The 13246-nt window shown below is 54.6% G+C and overlaps 1 protein-coding gene across 2 annotated transcripts in view; it reads left to right on the forward strand.

The window, feature by feature from the left end:
- SIPA1L3 (signal induced proliferation associated 1 like 3) overlaps window positions 1–13230 on the forward strand; it is a 77645-nt gene extending 64415 nt beyond the window's left edge. For both annotated transcript variants that reach the window (XM_081921895.1, XM_081921894.1), the window contains 4 exons: window positions 1333–1476; window positions 7761–7893; window positions 8925–9006; window positions 10922–13230. In XM_081921895.1, coding sequence (XP_081778021.1) covers window positions 1333–1476; window positions 7761–7893; window positions 8925–9006; window positions 10922–11071 — 509 coding nt within the window. In that variant the 3' untranslated portion in view covers window positions 11072–13230. The remainder of the gene's footprint in view (window positions 1–1332; window positions 1477–7760; window positions 7894–8924; window positions 9007–10921) is intronic.
- The last annotated feature ends 16 nt before the right edge of the window (window positions 13231–13246 follow it).

The following is a 13246-nucleotide window of genomic DNA, read 5'->3' on the forward strand; positions in this document are numbered from 1 at the left end:
ATTGTGAGCCAAACAGGGGACACCCCCCCAAGGCAACGTGGTTCACCCCTCCTCTCACCCCCTTAATAACAACAACAACCCTGGGAGGTAGCCTGAGCTCGGAGAGGCAGTGACTAGCCCCAAAGGCCCCCCCCCGAGCTTTGTGGCCTTGTGGCAGGATTTGAACCCTGGTCTCTCCCGGGGCCTAGTTGACACTGGCTCCCCAGAGCCCCAGAATCGTCTGCTGACTGGAGAGGCTGTGTCCTGGCTCTGGTTCCACCTGGTGGGGGGGCCTCCACACCAGGCGCGCTTGGCATGGAGGGTGGTCTTGTCTGGGGAGACGTTGGCAGCCGCCTGACGAGGCCGTTGCTCCATAGCTGTCAACCGTCCCTTATTTGGCGGGAAACTCCCTTATCCCAGCGCCGTTTCCCGCTGCTGTCCCTTATTGATAGTGTTCCTTAAATTTCCCAGGTTTCATGCTCGCCTGGCTCGGGAGGGAAGCAGTGGCTCGGGGTCCTCTGCCACGAGAGAGAGCGCGCGTATGAGCTGCCGCATCTCCATCTCTCTTTTCCCCCTCGCGTAGTGAGGAGACAGGTGGCAGGCAGGCAGCCCCTCTCTTGCGAGACTTCCGCCGCGCTGCCAGGGGAAGCCGGAAGCCGCAGCGGCGGCTGAGGAGACGGCCTGAGGGAGGAGGAAGAGGAGGGGATGCGGAGGGACGCAGAAGGGCAGTGCTTCAGCGGCCGCCACAGCGCCGCAACCACCTCATGCCCGGCTCGCGGGCAGCATGGGCGAGAGTCTCCCTCCCTCCCCCCTCCTCCTCGGGCGGGGAAGGGCCGATGGAACTCCTTGCGCCAGGACGACGTGAGCCCCGACTGCTGCTTAGCACCCCCTCCAACCAGTGCAGCATCTTAATGTAGTGATTTCCCCCTCTGCATCCCTTTCACAACTCTATTTTTATAAATCCTTTCTCCATCCATAGTTCAAATTTTTACTACACGTTTTCTGTCAATCCTACTAATGCATGTAACTCTTGACAATAGCTTTTCAACTAATTTATAAACTTTCCCCATTCTTTATTAAAGAGGTCCTCTTCCTAGTTTCTAGTTCTGCCTGTAAGCTTTGCCATCTCGACGTCGTTCATCAGTCTTTTCTGCCACTCTTCTTTAGTCGGAGTTGTAGACCCTTAGGATCATCTAGTCCCACCCCCTGCAAGACACAGTCAGTCGCAGCAAAAGCAGCCTGGCTCCATCAGTGGCGGATTTATGCATAAGCTAAGCAAAATCCCTTATTTTGGCTGCTGATCCCTTATTTTAAAATCTGTAGGTTGACAGCTATGCGTTGCTCTCCCTGCAGGCACCATTTCAGCCTCTGAGCTCTCCTTGACGGACGTGCGGGAAAAGCCTCTGCGGCGCATTGACCCGGGACTGATGCCCCTTCCAGACACGGCCGCCGGCCTGGAGTGGTCCAGCTTGGTCAACGCAGCCAAGGCTTACGAAGGTAGGGAAGGCCGGTGGCGAAAGGGCCGGAGCCCCTCCGTCCTGCCCCCCACTGACTCCTCCACTTCCCTAGGGAGCGTGGCCAGATGCCAGCATGTGAAAGTGGTTGCCAGGGGGCCCTGGGGGCCTTGACCCTCCTTGCACTGGGGCAGAGGCTCTCCGGGGCCTGTGCTTGGCTGGCGCAGGGTTTCTATTCCTCAATGAGGCCGGTTCCTGGGTTCTCTTCCGGGAGCGGCCTGTGGCCTTGCGAGGCTCCTGGCTGCACCTGAGCACCTTCTTTCGTGAATTACCGTATTTTTTGCTCTGTAAGACTCACTTTTCCCCTCCTAAAAAGTAAGGGGAAATGTGTGTGCGTCTTATGGAGCGAGTGCAGGCTGTGCAGCTATCCCAGAAGCCAGAACAGCGAGAGGGATTGCTGCTTTCCCTGCACAGCGATCCTTCTGGCTTCTGGGATTCAGAATATTTTTGTCCTTGTTTTCTTCCTCCAAAAACTAGGTGTGTCTTATGGTCTGGTGCGTCTTATAGAGTGAAAAATACGGTACTTTTATCTCCTAAAATTTACATGCCGCTTGGTTGTTATCAGAGCCGTTTACAGAAAAGATGAAAGCGTAAGATTGTCACTTGAGAAAATCTAAGAGCAATGATTTAAGACTTTCAAAAAGTTTGAATGACAATAGACTAAAAGACGCACAAGACCTTTCCAAGCATCCAGGCAGAATCGGCTAAGCAGAAATACGGTTTTAGCTGAAAGCAGTGCAGTGACGTCAAAAGGCAGGGAGTTCCGAAGTTTGGGCACCACCACTCTGTAAGGTTGATTTCTTACCAGTGAGAGTTGGGGGTGAATTATGTGGCCCCTGTCACAGGCCCAGTTGCACCCATGGAAGCGGTCGAGTGGGCGCACAGGGGGCAAGGAAGATCTCGCAGTTCAACTGGACCCATGTTGTTAATTGTGAACAGCTGCGTGCTTCCTGCCTTGCAGGGGGTTGGACTAGATGGCCTTTGGGGTCCCTTCCAAGTCTTCACTTCTGTGATTCCATCAGCTGAACTAGGAGGCTTGTGGCTCTTTCTGGGCGCCTCTCTCACATCATTTTGAGAGCCTGGGAGGGGAAGAAGGGGCATCCTCGAGTCCCAGGAAATAATAATAATAATAATAATAATAATAATAATTATTATTATTATTATTATTATTATTATTATTATTATTATTATTATTTTATTTATACCCCGCCCTCCCCAGCCAAGACTGGGGTCAGGGCGGCTAACACCAGGTATAAAAACAATTGATTAAAATACAACTTAAAAAACAAGATTAAAATACAACATTAAAATGCAGCCTCATTTCAGTAGACACTCAAAAACTTTTGGGGGATGAAGACGTCAAATCTTCACCAAGGCCAACTATTCAGACTGGTTCTACGTGGGCCAGAAAAAAGCCAGGGAAGTCCCCAAATAGGAGTTCCATCACAGAAGGAGAAAGGATAGAGGGGAAGGGGATCAAGTTGATTCCAAGCCAAAGGCCAGGCGGAACAACTCTGTCTTACAGGCTCTGCGGAAAGAAATCAGATCCCGCAGGGCCCTGGTCTCATGAGACAGAGCGTTCCACCAGGCCGGAGCCAGTGTTAAAAAGGCCCTGGCTCTGGTTGAGGCTAATCTTACTTCTTTAGGGCCCGGGACTTCTAGGGTGTTGCTATTTATGGACCTTAAGGGTCCTCCGTGGGGCATATCGGGAGAGGTATGCAAAATGGGATGGGCACCGAGGGTTCTGAAAGGGGATGAGGCAGATTCCGGGAGCAGGACAGATCCACCAGATTCCGGGGCAGACATCCTACTGCCTGCCTCTCCGGTTGCCTCGCCTCCAAAAGGATGTACAGTCGTAACTTGGATCTCAAGTTACGTTCCACTAGGCCGGAGCCAGTGTTGAGAAGGCTAATCTGACTTCCTTAGGTTCAGGCTAATCTGACTTCCTTAGGGCCTGGGACCTCTAGGGTGTTGCTATTTATGGACCTTATGGTCCTCCGTGGAGCATTCCGCTCCAGTTTTGCTTAATGGGGAGTTTCCTCCCGCCTCTCCTGGTGCCCTAGCTGCCTTCTTGGCAGTGCAGACCTGAAGCCGTTGCTTGCAAAGTCAGGCGGAGGACCAAGGTGGAGACTGAGATCTCCAGACCCCTCAGGGCCTGCCAGGGCACCTCTAGGGATCTTTTAAGTCAGGGGTGTCCAACAGGTTGGTTGTGATCTACCGGTCAATCATGGGGCATCCCTAGTTGATCCTGGTCGATCGCGTGACCGCAGTTCCCCCCCCCCCAAAGAATGCTTGACAACTCTGGTCAATCCAATGGGTAGATCACCGCCAGCTTATTTATAGCGGGAGTAGATCGCAGTCTCTTGGAAGTTGGACACCCCTGTCTTAAGTCATGCGTTGCTGAGTTCAAGGCTGGATTCCCGGAACCGTCAGTGCAGAACGCTGCTGCGCGGTTGCTGACGAGAGCAAGGCCTCAAACCCCTTTTGCAGGGATGTCTACACTGGAGGCCCATTTGCTCCTGGGTCAACGTCAAGGTGTTCCCGTCCGTATAGAAAAACCCCTCAACAAATTGGGACCAGTTTACCTGCGAGGTGGCTTTCGCCCATCCATGCCCACTCAAGCACTTGGATCAACAGAACGGGAGCTGCTGCAGGTACCAGGTAATGCCTGCCCCACCTGTGTAAGAGCTCGGCCGTTCCTAGTCTGGCCACACCTGCACTTTGGAACTCCCTGCCTTTTGATATCAAGCAATCTCCCTTCCTTTTGGGTGCCCATTTAAAACACATCCTTGTTTAGACAAGCCTCACCCAGATGCTTAGAAACCTGGCATGAGTTTGGACCTCTTTCTAGTCTATTTCATCTTTCTGTTTTAAACAGAAATATTCAACAGAAACATAAAATTTTATGCTTTTATCTTTTCTTTGAGGGTTTTCGTTTTGCGATCAAGCCGTGTGTAAATTTCCTGAAATGGAAAAAAAACAACCGAATGAATAAATGTGGTTGCATCTGTGAAAGAGGCACTGAATTTGGATTTGGGGTAGGGGAGTGAGTTTCCCCCTTGAAAAAAATGAAAGAAAAATCCCAGGCGCTCCGCTTGCCGTCTGCTCTGGGCTTAGCCTCCCCAGACACTTCCCCCCCTTCTTCCTGGTCTCCAGCATCCTGGATCAGCCCCCACCCCTGGATTAGCCCCCACCCCTGCTGGCCTCTCAGCTGAGCCTCTTGTCTGCAAAGCCCCAGCCCCCTTCTGCCCCAGCGCTTCCATTTCAGATTTAATTTGCACACTGCCTCTCCATAATGCACAAGCCGGAAAACGCAATAAAACATTGAGGATTGCACGCCTTGTAGCATCCGATCCGGTGCACATAAAGTCACAATTTATTTTTAAATGATTTTCGAATGAACGACATCAAACGGAGCAAGATTCCACAACCCATTTGAAAACCCAGATATCAGAAATTTGATAATCGGTAGAGGAGCAACAGCCATGTCACAAAACGTTAAAATACCACCGTGGGTTGCGAGTGACCCGGGTGAGCCCCTGAGCAGCTTGGGGCACCCTGAGCCCCCTCCCCACTCCCTCTCTGCCCACCCCCCTGCACGGCTGCTTTCATTTCCAGGCAGCCAAGCTAATGAGGACCTGGCTGCGGTTTCTGCCCCTGGGGGAGCCGCCTGCCTCCGTGACCTGCTTTCCTTTGGGCTGGAGGAGGAGCAGCAGCTCGGCTCTCGTCGCTGAGCCGAAAGTAGGGCAGGGGGGTGGAGAGCGGTTGCGTGTCCAGGCAAGGCCCGGCTCCGGCAGGGATCTCCCTTCGCAGCAAAGAGGAGCAGCCGCCTCCCTGCCGGCGGGGGGAGGCGGGGAGGAGGTTCGGCAATCTGCTCAGGCCTGCCATCTGCGTCACGACGCCGGCGCCACCCTCCCTGCCTGCCTCCCGACTCCCGAGCAGAGCAGCCACTCGGCCGAGCACAGAGGAAGGAGACGGGCCATCGCCTCCCATCGTCGGCCGCACGCTACTCAGCTCACCTGTGCCTCCTGCTCTGCTCTGGTACCCGGGAGCCCGGCGGGGAAAGGTAGGAGCAGGCATACGCCCTCCAGGAAGCGCCCGGGTCTCCCTCGGGTGCCCTGGGGCCACGGAGGAGGAGGGAGGGGCCCTTCCTCTTGTCACCCTTTGCAGCAGCCCCTTGCCCTTCTGCCCTGTGGCTTGGAAGATGGAGAGGGGGGTGACCCACCAGTCCAGGGGCTGGCAGGAGACAGGAGCTGAAAGCGCTTTGGGGCGAAAGCCCTGGACTCTGCGGGCACAGAGCTGGTGGCATCCCTGGCCTGGCAACGCACAGCACCCATGGGTGTGGGTCATGCAAAGGCCGTGGGGGGAGGGGTTTTAAAGCTGTCCAAGTGCCACCAAAGAGTGTTCTTCCCAGCATCTTCTGGTGCTTTGGGGAGCAGGGACCCCCTCCTGCCTCCCCCCAGCACCCCCCTCTTTCCCCCTGGAACCAGAGTTCGAAGGGACCCCAAGGTCCATCTAGTCCAACCCAGGAATCTCAGCTGAGGCTTCTCTGGCCGACAGCCCCCAAACCACGCACCCCGGCAACTCCCTGCCTCTTGACATTTCAGGCACTCTATATTTAGGCTCCTGTGCCTTGGAAGTTCGGCGTCCCTGCCTTAATTAGCACTTGGCTGTTTTAATTGAGGGAAAGGCAGATGGGAGGAGTTGATCACAGCGCTGGGGGGAGTGGAAGAGCTCAGCAGTTGCTGGGGGGGGCGTGTTGAATGGGGAGGTGAAAGGCTTTGCTGGAGAAGCAGCTAATTGGGCGAGAGGGGAGGGAAAGCGCTGGGGGTGGAGCCCCCCCCCAAGCCTCTTTGATGCTCAGTGGCGGTGGCAGCAGGTTTCAAGCAGACAGCGCTGAGATCACCAGGGCACGGGAGCCTCGGCCTTTGCCCTGAGCTCAGAGGGAGCAAACACCTTGACTCCTCCAAGCCCAGAGCTGTTGCAGAACCCGAATCTCAAGTCGCCCGTCAAAGCGGCAGCAGCAAATCCCAGTGGCTGCCTGCCAGGGAAGGGCTGCGCCCAGTGTGTTGCCCGGCCGGTTTGAGCCCCACAGCGCTGGGCCAGCTGCACCTGCAACCCCAGCGCTGCAGCCTTGGAAAATGGGCTGGGACTCCCTTCTGCACTCCAAAGGCTCTGGCGGCAGCACCAGGTGGGTTATCACCTGGCCCTAAGAACCTGTGAATTAATAATAATAATAATAATAATAATAATAATAATAATAATAATAATAATTTTTTATTTATACCCCGCCCTCCCCAGCCGAAGCCGGGCTCAGTGCAGCTAACAACAATAAAAATAACACAGTTTACATAAAATCACAATCAATTGATTGAAATGCATTCTAAAATCAATTCATTCTAAAATCCACCAGATCGGGGCCACGGCCGAAAAAGCCCTGGCTCTGGTTGAGGCCAGCCTAACCTCCCTGTGGCCCGGGATCTCCAAGACGTTTTAATTTGAAGACAGGGGCTGGGGGGGGGGACGACTCCCTGCCCCACAGCCCTGGCAGCCCCAGTGCCTGCAGAATAATAAGAATAAGAATAAGAATAATATTTATACCCTGCCCATCCGAGCAACGGGAGCTCACCCCGTCGCAGGGATTCAAACTGCCGGCCTTCTGATCTGCAAGCCCTAGGCTCTGTGGTTTAAATCACAGTGCCACCCGCGTCCCTTTGCAAAGGTGTAATTGTAATTATTATATTTATTTATTTATACATACATACATACATACATACCCCGCCCATCTGGCTGAGTTTCCCCAGCCACTCTGGGTGGCTTCCAGTAGAATATTAAAATACAATAACCTATTAAACATTAAAAGCTTCCCCAAACAGGGCTGCCTTCAGATGTCTTCTAAAAGTCCGGTAGTTGTTGTTCTCTTTGACATCTGGTGGGAGGGCATTCCACAGGATGGGTGCCACTACCGAGAAGGCCCTCTGCCTGGTTCCCTGCAACTTGGCTTCTCGCAGTGAGGGAACCGCCAGAAGGCCCTCGGTGCTGGATCTCAATGTCTGGGCAGAACGATGGGGGTGGAGACGCTCCTTCAGGTACACTGGACTGAGGCTGTTTAGGGCTTTAAAGGTCAGCACCAACACTTGGAATTGTGCTCGGAAATGTGCAGAAAAAAGGGGCGATAGCCACTGCCAGGAAGGGGTGGGGGCCTGTTATTTTCCCTGTTGGGGGTGACCGCTCTGCAAAACCCTCCTCTTCCTGCTCCCCTTTCAGTGCAAAGAGCCGTCTCCCTCTTCTCCCTCCATGACGCCACGCTGAGCCCGGACGTCCCCTCTGCTCACAGCCCCGTCCTGGGGCACCTGAGCCTGGAGAGGCAGCTGACGCCCCGCACGACACCCACCATGAGGTGAGAGAGAGACCCCCCTTCTCCTGGCGGAAGCCCCTTCCTCCACTCCCTCGCTTTTATATTTGGGGAAGGCGGGCCCTGGCCTCCGACTGCCCAGCCGGGAGCTTCTTTCTACCACTGAATGTGGGCCCTTTGGAGGTCTGGGGGGCAGGGGTACACACTGGGCTTCCTCTCCTGCTTCTCCCTGGGGGAGCAAGGTCTCGGGTGGGGTGGGGCAAAAAATGTGGGGGGGGGGGAAGCTGCAGGTACACATTCTCTGGATGCCCAGGGTGCAGGGGAATCGACCTAAAATAATGAGCTGCCAATTTTGCACAGCTCTGGGGGGTTTTTTTGGGGGGTGCTTCCATCTCAACCTGCTTCTGGACATTTTGGGGTCAGGGCACTGGCTGGGGGTCTTGGCAGGGGGGCTCTGTTCTCATAAGGAGGGGGCTGAGATGCAAGCGCTAATCTGCCTTCACTCGCCATCTTCCATCTTTTCCAAGGAGGGATCTAGGCCTTCGTTTTCTCTAATTACCATCCTAAAAAGTAAGGGGAAATGTGTGTGCATCTTATGGAGCGAATGCAGGCTGCGCAGCTATCCCAGAAGCCAGAACAGCAAGAGGGATTGCTGCTTTCACTGCACAGCGATCCCTCTTGCTGTCCTGGCTTCTGAGATTCAGAATATATTTTTTTCTTGTTTTCCTCCTCCAAAAACTAGGTGCGCCTTGTGGTCTGGTGCGTCTTATAGAGCGAAAAATACGGTATCTCATCCATTAATTTGCTCTGTTTATATCCTGCCTTCTCCTCCAAGGTGACCTCCAACACGGCTCCCCCCCTTCTCATTTAACCCCCCCCCCAAACAACAACAACCTCTCTGCGAGGTAGGCTAGGCAGAGAAAAGGTTTGGACTGGGCCCAAAGAACCACGCCGTGAGCTTGGCGATGGCCGAGTAGGCGAGATTTGGACCCTGGTTTCTCCCAGGCCCCTGGTACGATGCTCTAACCACTGTGCCATGCTGCCTCTTGACGCTCTGCTCTCCCCTCCCTCTGCAGCGAGGAGCCCTCTGTGGACCTGACGGGCAAAGTCTACCAGCTGGAGGCCATGCTGAAGCAGCTCCATAGCGACCTGCAGAAAGTAAGATTGTCATTCCCTCCCCAGGGGATTGCTCAAAGGGGGGGGCTCTTTTCCCATCATGCCCTGGTACCGCCTAAGGCGAAGCCGCCGCTGCCCCCTGAAATGCCCTCTTCATTTAATAATAATAAAATTTTATTTATATCCCGCCCTCCCCAGCTGAAGCCGAGCTCAGAGCAGCTAACAGCAATAAAAGTAACACAGCGTTCTAAAATCAATTCATTCTAAAATCAATTCAGAATCAAATTAATGGCAACCCCATTGGGCTAGAGTTCTGTGAAGATGACCAAAGGAGGGAGTCAGGCTGTGCCTTGGCCAAAGGCCTGGTGGAACAGCTCTGTCTTGCAGGCCCTGCGGGAAGATGTCAAGTCCCACAGGGCCCTAGTCTCTTGTGACAGAGCGTTCCACCAGATTGGGGCCACAGCAAAAAAAGCCCTGGCTCTGGCTGAGGCCAGCCTAACGTCCAAGATGTTTTTGTTTGAAGACTGTAAGGTCCTCCGTGGGACATACCTGGAGAGACAGTCCTGTAGGTACGAGGGCCCTAGGCCATATAGGGCTTTAAATGTTAAAACCAGCATCTTGAACCTGATCCTGTACTCCACCGGGAGCCGGTGCAGCTGGTAAAGTACTGGATGAATGTGATCCCACGGCGAGGACCCCGTAAGGAGTCTCGCTGCGGCGTTCTGCACCCGCTGGAGTTTCTGGGTCAGTCTCAAGGGCAGCCCCACGTAGAGTGATGTTAAAGGGATGTTTGCTTGTGATACTTGGGAGTGGGGAGGGACGACAGAAGAACCCCCAGAAGGTTGACAGACAAGGGGCAAGAAGGGAACCCGAACTCCTGGGTTCTTTTCTCATCCGGTGGTGCGGCTTGACCCTGAGCTGCCGTGCCTGCTTCACTGAATAGAGTTGGGAGGCACCCCAGAGCTCATCTAGTCTGACCCCCCTCGACCGCAGGCATCGCAGCCAAAGCGTCCACAACAGACGGCTATCCAACCTCCAGCAATGGAGAGGCCCCCACCGTCCGAGGGAGCCTCTTGTGGCTTCTGATCTCTGTGCAGAGGAAGGGGGCTTCTCCCTAGAACTCATGGAAGATTCAGGACAAAACGAAAGACTTATTCACACCGTGTTTAGTTACACTGTGGAACTCCCTGCTGCAGGAGGCAGGGGTGGCTTTAAAAGAGAATTGGGCAAATTCACAGAGGAGGAGAGGGCTTTGGGTGGCTCCTAGCCAGGATGTCTCTGCTCTTCTGCCTTCACGGCCAGAATCTCAGGGGCTGGAAACCAGGAGGGCAGAGTTTCTCTTGTGCTTAATAATAATAATAATAATTTATTATTTATACCCCGCCCATCTGGCTGAGTTTCCCCAGCCCCTCTGGGCGGCTCCCAATCGAGTGTTAAAAACAATACAGCATTAAATATTAAAAACTTCCCTAAACAGGGCTGCCTTCAGATGTCTTCTAAAAGTCACTTAGTTGTTTATTTCCTTGACATCTGGTGGGAGGGCGTTCCACCGGGCAGGCGCCACCACCGAGAAGGCCCTCTGCCTGGTTCCCTGCAACCTCACTTCTCGCAGTGAGTGAACCGCCAGAAGGCCCTTGGCGCTGGATCTCAGTATCCGGGCAGAACAATGGGGGTGGAGACGCTCCTTCAGGTACGCTTGCGGGTATCTCATCACAGGCATCTCTTTGGCCACTGTGAGAACAGGATGCCGGCTCGATGGGCCCCCTTTGGCCCGATCCGGCAGCCAGGCTCTCCTTCGGCTGTTATGGGGCCTCCAGCTGCAGAGGCAGTCTATCTGCGTTCCTAAGTTCTCGGGGGTATTTGGCCCCTGTTGAGAAGAGGATACTGTACAAGGCGGACCACTGCACACACACCCCTCCAACGGCCCCGATTCCCACCTCCCTCTCTCTTTCCCCAGGAGAAGCAGGACAAGGTGGTTCTGCAGGCGGAGGTGGCCAACTTGCGCCACAACAACCAGCGCCTGCAGGAGGAGTCCCAGACGGCTAACGAACAGCTGCGGAAGTTTGCCGAGATCTTCTCCAGCGCCGTGGAGAAGAAGGAGCTGTGAGCTTGCCGGAGAGCGGGGCTGCTTGGAAGCAAGAGATGAGGGGCTTGCTGGTGGTGGCTCCTCTGGCGCGGGACCCTAACAACGCCCTGGCCAGCCTCCCTCCTTCTTCCTTGGGGAGCAGGGCCCCCTCTCCTCCCGCCCTCCTGCGTGCCCGCTTCCCAGCCTGGTGCCAGGCGTGGCGTTCAGGGCCCAGGGCACCTCTTGCCACAGGTGTACTCTCAGGTGCTTCCTTGGGCGTTTGCCAAGAGAACTGCGATATGGGCACCTGGGCTCACCCACCCCAGGCAGGATAGGGGGCCGCCGCTGCCCTTGCCGCCTCTGCCCATCCTGGCTCGCCACCAGGGGGCGCCTTGGCGCTTGACAGACTCGGGGTGTTTGGGGGGGGCTTCGAGCGAGACCACCGAGAATCTCAAAAGAGCACTTTCTCACGACTAAATTATTTTCTAGAGAACGCAAGGATGGGAGTGGCTCAGGAAGTTTAAAAAAAAAGAAGTTTAAATGTATATGTTCTTTATAAAACACTATATTTGTATAAATGGTACTGTTTGTAACTCCACCCACCCGACCCTCTGGAGAACTCTGTGCATGCCTCAGAACTCAGCACACACACACACACAAACGGTTGCACAGCGGCAGCAGACGTTGGGAGCCGTGGGACCTGGACAGTCCTGGGCTTCGGGGCAGGAGTGGTGCCCCTGCCCCACTGGCCTGCGGAGGGGGGGGGCTTGCCTCTTGTGTGTGGCAACAGACGGCCCTGCCATTATCGGGGGCCACCCTTCCCTCCAGCTCCTCCTGGGAATCGGGGCCTCCCGCATTTCCCGACCTCTGGTGCCGCCACACACACCCTGGGCACCCCTGTGTCTGAGCGACTCTTCGGCAATAAGGAATTCCCTGTGGGCAGTTGGTACGTCGTGGTTGTGAAATGCAGACCCTCTTGCGGCTTCTCCTTGTTTGCAGGTTGTTGTTGTGTGTTAAAAGCACATGGTCTGGACCAGCAGAGCCATTTTGGGGGTGCTTTTGAGCAGGAGGGGGTCCATTGCAGGAGGAACAAGACCCCTTTTCCAGCTGGGCTCAGGGGGGTGGTTGTCCTGGAGGCCTGGCGGGGGCCAGCAGGGCTGAGAAAGGGAAGCCTGAGGGGGGGGGCAGCTTCTAGCTGCTAGCATAGGGCGCAGGGTCCTCCCGGGACGCCCCAAACTGTGATGTTGTGCACCCCTTGCCAAATTGCCAAGCCAGCATCTTGAACTATGCAAACCCCAGACCCTCTCAGCGGTGGGGGGCTTCCTGGCCCTTCCTCCCCCCGACAACGACAAGGCCTTCCACTACCTGCCCTCCCCCCCAGGGGGGGGGCAAGGGCCATTGGAATTGCTGCAAGAAAAAATGTGGGTTTTTTGCAGGGGGCGGGTAGCCAGGAAAGTGGATAAGAATCTCCGAGCTCCGACAGCATCCCAGGAACTTTTTGCACCATGATCGTCTTAACTCCCGGGGTGCTAACCCCCTTTTGCACCCCCAGCTCAACCTTTAAGGAGCCTGCCCCCCCCAATAGAGCCATAGAGCCTGGCGGAGAGAGAATCTTTCTCCACCTTCTCCAGAGCCAACTTAGGGGTGCAAATGCCAGGCAGAATCTCGGCCAGAAGTGGCAAAGCCCAGCCCCCACCCCTGCCAGCACCCCCTTCCCCAACCCCCCCCCCTGAATTTTGTACCAGTATCTCACTGCAATTTGTACGGATTATTGTCTTCCCCCCGTTCCCACTTTAAAAATAAGAATAAATCTATCCTTTAGTGTTCCTCTCGGTGACATGGAAGCCCCTCCCTCCCTCCACCAGGGTGGGAGGAGTGGGGGGGGGGAGCCTCGCCTTCATTTTTTTTTGTCAGTCGTGTTGTGTGAGTTGTTTCTTGTGTTAATTTTATAAGAATCTTTTGGGATCAGATCTTGTCTTATTTAATTATTATTTTTTGTCTTAAAAATTGCTGATAGGAAAGAACAACAACCAGCCTTTTGTAAAAAGAAAAAAAAGGAGGAGGGGGAAAAAAAGAATAAATTCTCCCCCCCCCCCCAGTATAATTCTCTGGAATCCTCAATGATAGTTTCTTTGGGGAGACACACCTCTTGGGTGTTGGGGTGGGGAAGGAGAGAAATAAAATAAACATTTCATAGAAAACTTTGTGTGTTTCCTT

The sequence above is a fragment of the Podarcis melisellensis genome (genome assembly GCF_964234715.1).
Source record: "Podarcis melisellensis genome assembly, chromosome: 8".
In the NCBI taxonomy this organism is placed as follows: domain Eukaryota; kingdom Metazoa; phylum Chordata; class Lepidosauria; order Squamata; family Lacertidae; genus Podarcis; species Podarcis melisellensis.